The sequence below is a fragment of the Myotis davidii genome, unplaced genomic scaffold (assembly GCF_000327345.1).
Source record: "Myotis davidii unplaced genomic scaffold, ASM32734v1 scaffold734, whole genome shotgun sequence".
NCBI lineage: Eukaryota > Metazoa > Chordata > Mammalia > Chiroptera > Vespertilionidae > Myotis > Myotis davidii.
In genome coordinates this window covers 198,627-208,837 of record NW_006286300.1, presented here as the reverse complement: position 1 = coordinate 208,837, position 10,211 = coordinate 198,627, and the positions used below count along the sequence as shown (strand labels likewise).

The 10,211-nt window shown below is 31.8% G+C and overlaps 1 protein-coding gene across 1 annotated transcript in view; it reads left to right on the top strand.

Moving 5' to 3' along the window:
* Positions 1-10,211, top strand: part of MYO9A (myosin IXA) — a 349,884-nt gene that overhangs the window by 189,993 nt on the left and 149,680 nt on the right. The window contains exon 15 of the mRNA XM_015560068.1: positions 5,602-5,677. Within this exon, the coding sequence (XP_015415554.1) occupies positions 5,602-5,677 (76 nt within the window). The remainder of the gene's footprint in view (positions 1-5,601; positions 5,678-10,211) is intronic.

Genomic DNA, 10,211 nt, shown 5'->3' with positions numbered 1-10,211 from the left:
TTTGGATTCATTTTTCTTTTTGTTTTGTTTTTCCGGTTGGGTGATTTTTGCTTCTTTGTATTTCAAATCTTTGACTTGATTCTTGCGATAATCTAGTCTGCTGTTGGAACTCTGCATAATATCCTTTATTTCAGTCAGTTTATGCTTAATTTCTATTTGGTCCTTTTTCATAACCTCGAGGATCTCATTAGATTTCTTGAGGGTCTCACTAAATTTATCGGCGGTCTCACTAGATTTCTTGAGGGTCTCACTAAATTTATCGGTGGTTTCTAGGAAATTCTTGAAAAACCTTAAAAGTGTGGTTTTGAACTCTATATCTAGTAGTTTGCTTTCCTCCATTTCTGTAAAATTTCAAAATGGATTTTCAAAACGTTTAGTTGACTAATTATAAAATTCTTAAAATGATGAAAATGAAAGGCTGGACAAAGATATACCAGGCAGAGATGAACAGTAGCCATAAATAAATATAGTAATCTGAACAAATCTTTATAGTAGAACTTACAAAAAGATTTCATGGAGAAAGAAGCTGAACTAACTCACTAGAAAGTTTTGAGTTCTGATAAAGAAATTGGTAAATGTGTGTAAATCTAAAAAAACAATCTATAAAACTTAGTAGTAATATCTAATTTGGTTGATTAATGGAAAGAAAACAAGGTGAAAATAAGTACTGGGTAGCATCATCTGTTACAGGGATGATTTAACTAGAATCAAAGCATTAGAAAGTTCTTGTACTTTTTAGGAAAAGAAAAGAATTTAGATTTGAATTCATGAATATGTTAAAAATTCATAATCAAAGATGCGAGTGTATATAACTTTATAAAATGAGAAAAAGAAATCAGAATATAAATACAGTGGAAATCTGCATAAAACTGTATAGTAATTAGGGTAAATACAAAGCATAAAATAAAAAGGCAGAAAAAATCCATATATATCAGTAACGCCAATAAATTATTTTTTTTATAATGTATATTTTAAATCCTCACATGAGGTTATGTTTTTATTGATTTTAGAGAGGGAAACATCGATCTGTTGCCTCCTGCATGCACCCCTGACAGAGTGGAACCTGAAGCTTTTTGGTGTATGGGACATGGCTCCAACCAACTGAGCCACCTGGCCAGGGAATACCAATAAATTAAAATGAACTAAACATTTTAAAAACAGATTATTCAGTTACAAAAAATAAAATAATATTTAGTTATGAGGTAAGAGACAAACCTAAAACATGAACATAAAATGATTAAAAATAAAATATTGGAATAAAATTGTATCAGAAAATTTATTCTTGCTCTCTTGTACATTTTCCCAGCTCCTTTAGACAACTTTTTTAAAATATATTTTTTATTGATTTCAGAGAGGAAGGGAGAGAGATAGATTGAAACATCACTGATGAGAGAGAATCATTGATTGGCTGCCTCCTGCATGCCTCCTACTGTGGGGGATCAAGCCTGGAACCCGGGCAAGTGCCATTGGCCGGAATTGAACCTGGGACCTTTTAGTCTACAGGCCAATGCTCTATCCACTAAGCAAAACCAACTAGGGCTAGACAACTTTTGTTAAGATTCCTATAATAATAATAAAAAATATTTCTATTACTAAGTAAATTAGTTTTGCCTTTTCTAAAAATTTTACAGAAATGGAATCATACAGTGTGTATTCTTTGGTGTTCTGAAGTTATGCAACATATTGCTATACATATTCATCTGTGTTGTTTTATATCTCAGTAATTTGTTGCTGACTTATTCCATTGTGTGGAATATGTGTGTATACACACGCACACACACACACACACACACATATATATATACAGTTGTATATACAGTGTTCTGTTTATCATTCATTTCATGGTGGATAAGAGGGTTGTGTACTGTTTTGAGCTATTGTGAGGGATCCAGGTATTCAAACATTCTTGTTTGTGTCATTTATATACATATATTTTCATTCTTAGGAATGAAACTTATCAGTGGAGTTACTGTGTCATAACATGACATGTATTTAACATCATTAGGAGCTATCAAACTTTTGGCACTTTAAGGATGTTGTTTCATTTTTTCCATACATTATTTGTGCTTATAAATTCCGATATCACCCTACTGTTATTCTTTCACATCTAATGCACCTTTTTTTCTTTTTACACTGGTGACTTTCTATTTATCTTTTGAATTTTAGCAATTTGACTATGGTGTCTCTAAATTATTATATTTATCCTGTTTGGGATTTGCTTCACCTTTTGGACTTGTGCTTCATTGTTTTTAATCAAATTTAGGAAAATTTTGGCCAATATTAAAATTTTTTTCTCTGCTACAATTTTTCTTTTTCTTCTGAGATACCTATTTAGATGATCTTAGAATATTTGACATTCTGACACATATTCCTCATACTCTGTTCATTATTTTCTATTTTTGTCCTTTTCTTCAGATTGGATAATTTTTATTTACCTGATTTCAAGTTCATTATGTTGTTTCAAGTCTTCTCTTAAACCCACGAAATGAATTTTTCATTTCACAAAATTTCAGTTTTTATTTCCAGAATATTCATTTGGTTCTTTTTTAGTTTCCATTTCTTTCTGGAGACTTACTATCTGTTAACTCAATAAGATAATCTTCTAATTTAAGTCATTGAACATTATGATAGCTGTTTAAAGTACTTTTATGATAATTCCAACAAGTGATCAATTTTGGGATCGGATGATGTTGGGATGGGATCCGAGTGTGGTGCACTGGGCTTCATTTCCTAATCTGAGTGATCAGTTGTAAGTGTTCAGTATACTATTCTGTCTTTTTAATGTTTATAATATTTAATAATTGATATTACATAATTACACAGAGGAAAATAAGGAGTTATGCTTAAAAGAACCACCCTAAAAGAAACACCCTATTTTGTTTGCAGGAAAAATACTCCCAAGAAAAAGTTCCCTGTGAGCAGTTAACAGAATAGAAGAATTTAAGAACATGAAGCCAATAAAGCAATAGCACATATTTGAGGATATAAAATACCAGTATGATAATGAAAATAGGTATTGAGCTACTGAAACAAGCAGAGTTATAAAGCAACATCTGTATGAGCTCAATAATTAGAGGAAAGAGTTGAAAATTGAATTATTAATATTGAGGAAAGGCTTGAGATGATTGTTTTAATATGCAGAAGAAAAGAATGGATATAGAGGATAGACAATGATAATCTGTTATAGGGAAATTAGTGTCCATGACTTAGGAACTGAAGACATGAAATTATTTTTCATTGAATTGTCTTAGCACCTTTATCAAAATTAAGTTGATCATAAATGTAAAGGTTTATTTCTGTACTCTCAATTTCTTTCCATTGATATATTTATTTATTGTTATGCTGATACCATGTCTCAGTTACTGTTTCTTTGTTGTAAGTTTTGAATTCAAGGAATGTGAGCCCTCCAACCATGTTCCTCATTTTCAATGTTGTTTTGGCTATTCTGGGTCTCTTGCATATACATATTAATTATAGGATCAGTGTATTTATTTCTGTAAAAAAAGGCAGTTGGAATTTTAATAGTGATTGCATAGATCTGTAGATCCATTTGGGAAGCATTGCCATCTTAACATTATTAAGTTTTCTAGTCCATGAGCATGGATGGCATTCCATTTAATTAGATTAAATTTCTTTTAATGAAGTTTGTCATTTTCATTATAGATATTTTATAATTTTTTGTTAAATTTATTTCTTTTATGTTGATGTTATTAATGGAATTTCTTAATTTCAGTTTCTGATTGTTTATTGTTATTGTATAGAAATACAATTTTGAATATTGATCTTATATCTTATTATTTTACTGGCCTCATTTATTCTAATTTTTTTTGTGGGTTAATTAGGATTTTCTACATAAAAGACTGTTACCTTGAATAGAGATACTTTCACTTTTTCTTATATTTCTTACCTATAGTAAATGTCTTTGTGTGGATAGGTTATAAAAATTGGTAGCCATATGCTTATAGAGTTTCAATGTTTATTGAATGATTTGAAGAAAAACTTAAGAATATTGATAATCCTTAAGAAAGCAATTTGTCATCTTTGATTCTTAGTGTTTTTATATGTAAGATTAATTGATATTTAAAATCTATAGTTGAAACAGCATTTGACTCTGTCCTGCACTAGAGATTGAGAGGTGTAGAGGATCTATCTAATATATAGTCACAAACCCAAACAGCCAATCAAAATCAGGAGTCAAAGCAACACCCAATGAAAGAACAAGCGAATGCTCCAGAAGAAGAGATAAATGAAGCAGAGATAAGAAATTTATCTGAAACAGAGTTCAGAGTAATGATGGTAAAGATGCTCAACAGCATGAGAAAAGATATAGTAACTATTAAAAAAGAACAGTCAGAAATAAAGAATGACATAACACAAATAAAGAATACATTGGAAGGAATACAGAGCAGATTAGGGGAAGATGATGATAAAATCAGTAAATTAGAAGACAGGGTTGAAAAAACACTCAATCAGAGAACCGAAAAGCAAAAACAATTAAAAAACAGGAGGATAGCTTAAGAGAGCTGTGGGACCATGTGAAACATAATAATATTAGAATAGTAGGTGTGCCAGAAGAGGCAGAAAGGGAGAAAGGAATAGAGAATGTGTTTGAAGAAGTATTGGCAAAAAACTTCCTTAACCTGGGGAAGGAAAAGTCACACAAGTTCAGGAGGCACAGAGAACCCCAAGCAAGAAGAACCCAAGCAAGAAGAACCCAACCAGGCCCATGCCCAGACACGTCATAATTAAAATGCCAAAAATTAAAGACAAAGAATCTTAAAGGCAGCAATAGACAAGCAAACTGTTATCTACAAAGTAGCTCCAATAAGGCTGACACCTGATTTCTCATCAGAAACTCTACAGGCCAGAAGGGAGTGGCATGAAGTACTCAAAGTAATGGAAAACAAGGATCTAAGACCAAGATTACTATATCCAGCAAGGCTATCATTCAAAATACATAGCCAAATAAAGAGCTTCCCAGACAAAAAAAAAAAAAAAAAAAAAAAAAAAAGGCTAAAGGAGTACATCACCACCAAGTCAGCATTACAAGAAATGGTAAAGGGACTGCTGTAATAATAAGAAGAAAGAGAGAGAAACCTAGACATACAGAATTGAAATGGCTATAAATAAGTACCTATCAATAATAACCCTAAATGTAAATGGATTAAATGCTCCAATCAAAAGGCCTAGGGTAGCAGAATGAATACAAAAACAAGAACCAACTATATGCTGTTTACAAGAGACCCACCTCAGAACAAGACACACACAAGATGAGAGTGAAGGGATGGAAAAAAATTTTTCATGCAAATGGAAAAGAAAAAAAAGCTGGAGTAGCAATAGTCATATCTGACAAAATACACTAAAATCTATAGTTAATGTTAGCAATATACTTATTGCTGAAAAAATTGGGTTCATTGTTGGTTAAGTCAGATTTGTAAGTAACAGTCATGGGACTTGCTTCATATTATTATTTAGCTATTTCTGACATGTTTAGCAAATATTTACTATCAAAGTACATTCATTTCATTTTTCCTTGGAAATATTACTTCATGTTTAGTTTTCTTAGCACTGATTTGAAAATTTTTGCTTTTTATATGCTAGGTGTAACCCGGAAAAATCCTAGGACACCTCTTTCTGACCTCCAGGGCATAAATACTTTAAATGAAAAAAACCAACAGTAAGTATGTTTGGCTTTTGTTTTCAAGGAAGTATAGAAAAAATAACTAGAATTCTTATACTTTTGTGGCTTTAAAAATATAAAGAAAATCAGGCCTAGTTTGCTTTATATTTTTTAACTCTTTTATAAATGGTGTAGTTTGTTACTAAGGTTAGAGTTAACAAAATTGCCTCTGGTAAAATGGTTGTACAATTAAAAACAAGTTTTCCCAGAATAATTTAAAATAACGACTTATGTTTTTATTTCTGAGACCCTTCTTGCATTTTATGTCTTTTGCAAATTTTAAGGGTTATCTGCTGCTCTCTGTAGAGAAAACTTATTGGTAAGTAATAATTGAGTATGGTTTATATCAAACCATTGAATACCTTTTGTTGCTCAGTGTGATAATCAGAGCTTACTTTTTAACCATTTTTAATGAAGAATTCTTGAGTAAATTTTGAAAATAACAAGTATAATTTTCACAGTTTGTAAATAGTTACTTTGTTCTTTATACATGCTGTTTTCAAAAGATTATACTTTATATGAGCACATTGTTCTATCACCTGTTTTCTCCAAAATATGTGTATTTAGTGTATATCTAGAGTCTGCTTTCTACATTTTAAACATCATCAAGTAAATTGACTTTCCTGGTAATAAGGATGTAATTATAAAATGGTATCTTATTATAGTTATAATTTTCATTTTCTTGCTTGTTAATTATGCTGAATATATTTTTGTATAAAATGCCTGTTCTGCCCTAGCTGGTTTGGCTCAGTGGATAGAGTGTTGGCCTGTGGACTAAAGGGTCCCAGGTTTGATTTCAGCCAAGGGCTCATGCCTGGGTTGCAGGCTAGATCCTCAGTAGGGCGCTTGCAGGAGGCAGCCAATCAATGATTCTCTCTTATCATTGATGTTTCTGTCTCTCTCTTTTTCTTCCTTCCTCTCTGAAATCAATAAAGAAATATATTTATATATATATGTGTGTGTGTGTGTGTGTGTGTGTGTGTGTACATATGTATATGATGCCTTAATGCCTGTTCTTTGTTTGCAAATATTCTTAAAAAGTTTTTAAAATAAATCTCATGTACTGATGCCACTTAAGTAACATGTTACAAATATATTTCCTAATTTGTAGCGTAGCTGTTTACTTTTGTTGTTGTTGCTGTTAATCCTCACCTGAGTATATATTTTTTCCATTGATTTTTTAGACAGGGTGAAAGAGGGGGGTGGGGAGAGAGAAACAGAGAGAGATAGAGATAGATAGATAGAGCTGTCCTGTCATTAAAATTAAGGTATAACGTTATTGATCACTTTTCCTATTTTACATTACTATATATTTTAATGTATATTGTCACTTCCCTGCTCAATAACTTTTTTATAACTCTTTGTTGTTTGTTAAAAGAAGTCTAGATTCACTAGTCTCAAATGCTAGAGCTGTTACAGCCCAAGTATCCAATCTCAACTCTATTTACCTTCAATGCCAACAAATTGAATGATTTACTATCTTGATAGTTATGCACCTTGTTTTCTTAACAGTAATACTTGACTAATGATGAGATTCACCACTATATTTTCATGTTAAGTTTCACCCAAGAACAAATTAGATCTTTAATCTGTTGACCTGTGTACCTTTAATTCAGTCTATTGAGAGTACAGGTGTACATTGTAGGGTTGGTTCCAGACCATCGCAATAAAGCAAATATTGCAATAGAATGAGTCACATGAATTTTTTGATCTCCCAGTGTGTATAAAAGTTGTATTTACACTATACTTAGTCTATTAAGTGTGCAGTTGTCATATGTCTGAAAAAGCAATGTACATATCTTAATTTAAAATTACTTTATTGCTAAAACATGCTAACCATCATCTGTGCCTTCAGCAAGTCATAATATTTTTTGCTGATGGAGGGACTTACCGTTAATTTGTAATAAGTGAAATATCTGCAAAGTGCAGTAAATCAAAGTACAATAAAATGAGATATGCCTGTATTCTAACCCTGGTCGTTAGAGATCTCTGAGTGAACGAACCTGTTTTGCTGATTTGGATTTAAAAAAGAGCCCAGCTGGTGTCGCTCAGTGGTTGAGTGTCAACATATGACCTATGAACCAGGAAGTCCTGGTTCGATTCCCGGTCAGGGCACATGCCTGCGTTGTGGGCTCAATTCCTAGTATGGGTCATTCTGTAGCCTCCCAGAAAAAAGAAGACACATTGCCGATACTGGTTTGACTCAGTGGATAAAGCGTCGGCCTGTGGACTGAAGGATCCCAGGTTCGATTCCAGTCAAGGGCACATGCCCGGGTTGCGGGCTCAATCCCTAGAAGGAGGCAGCCAATCAATGATTCTCTCTCATCATTGATGTTTCTAATTCTTTCTCCCTCTTTCTTCCTCTCTGAAATCAATAAAAATATATTTTAAAAATATATATGTTTTAAAAAATAAAAGGTTACAGTGACTTACCCCATTTCCCAAAGCAATTTAATGCTTATAATCTCTTAGTTCCTAGCTTTTTTTTCTTTATACTTCAAATTTTGGATACCTGGAGTGACCTATATGGACTTCTGTTTTTTATGTATCAGTTGGGATAGCCTAATACAGTGGTTCTCAACCTTCTGGCCCTTTAAATACAGTTCCTCATGTTGTGATCCAACCATAAAGTTATTTTCGTTGCTACTTCATGACTGCAATGTTGCTACTGTTATGAATCATAACGTAAATATCTGATATGCAGGATGGTCTTAGGCGACCCCTGTAAGAGGGTCTTTTGACTGCCAAAGGGGTCGCGACCCACAGGTTGAGAACCGCTAGTCTAATACTTAAGATTGAGTTGGTCTGGACTCAAGCAATTTACTGAATTTAGGCACTCATGGAATGATAAGTTAATTTTGTAAATATATGTATATAAATTTATATGAGACCCTTCTTCAGAGGAAATTATATTACATCAGCTTGATTCTTTTCTATTGTATACAATAAAGAAAGATATATGTGGCATTGAAGCAATGTTATCAGGAAAAGGTCAGCTAGCATTCTTAACAAGAGGATTCTTCCAGGTTGTATTTATTATATTGGTGAATTTATTTTATACATATTTTAGAGAAAATTGGTGAGAAGAGGGAGAAGACAGGGTATTAGATACTTAAAAAATAAGATCAACTATGAAATCATTAGCTATGTCTATTAAGTGGGGTCTTTTGGATCTTTTCTATGTAATTCTTCTAATAAGTGACTCTTAAATGATAAAAGCGTGGACTGTCCAATTTGGTGGTGATCTAGGATAAGAATTGATATAGTCTGTATAAAACCAATGAAATGTAAATAGTAAAACAGTTTTTAGTTAGTGCAAATATTCCTCAAGTGAGAGATAAAACTTTCATTAATGTTGAAAGGGCAATTGTTATTTTTTGTAAGAGAGTATAAACTGGAAACAAATGTCTTTATATCAAACTATGATTTGTGAAAAAGTACAGAGCCTCTGATTACATATCATAAAGCAAAGATTGTAAATGTACTAGGGACACTGCTATAATGATTCTTATTATGAATAAAAAGACTGCACTAGTAGCCAAAGACACATATATTCCTAGGTGGAAATAGCTCTTGTAAGTGAATAGTTGCAGAGCAGAATGTGTGAAGACTAAAATACACCATCTTATATTGACAAAAACAATGCCTTTGGAAAGTTGTTATCTAGGAGGAAACAAAAGAGTGTGTCATTAGAATTTATTATCAACAAATACATAATGAATTTTGTGCATTGTAGAAGTGTATGGTAGGTTTCATAATTAAATGGTACCTATTGTACTACCATGCAAATCCCAAGGCATTAAGGAACAGGAATTACTCTCATTAAAACTCTTAGGTTATGGCACCAATCTTTAGGACTTTGTACTATATTGATATCCACATATTTGATGACTGAGATAGAATTATCCTGTAAAAGTTAACTGTAGCATGTTGTGCATCCTGATTTCTATTCTTAGTACAGCTAAAAACTCGCTGTCTAAAGCATTATTGATGTTGAAATTCAACTTTTCCTCGATCTGGACAAATGTGTATTATCTGAGATATTCTATTGTAAGTACTTCTGATAAAGTTTTGTTTAAAACATCAAATTATTAATACCATTGTTTTAGAAATATTTAACATTTATAAAGATGAGTGGATTTCAAAGTTCTATTAGAATTGATATGACTCGATGCCACATAAAATAGCTTGGAGTGATTTTTTTTTTATGTTATAGCTAGATAAATTTCATTGATTTCTTCATGTCGTAGTATATATTTCATTTACCATATTTTCCAGGAAAAATATAAAACTTGGATATTAGTGTAAATAGGTGTATGTGATTACTAAATCATATAATAATAGCAAATTATAAGTATGAAATAATACTTATATTTTACTATAAATTTAAAATGTTATGTATTGTGTAGTCATTTCAGAAGTCTTTTTTGTGTTTTTACATAGTTTGTTTGTTTTTTTGTTTGTTTGTTTTTTTTTTTTTTTTTTTTTTTTTTTTATTATTAATGTGTTACAAACGTGTCCTCAGCCCCCC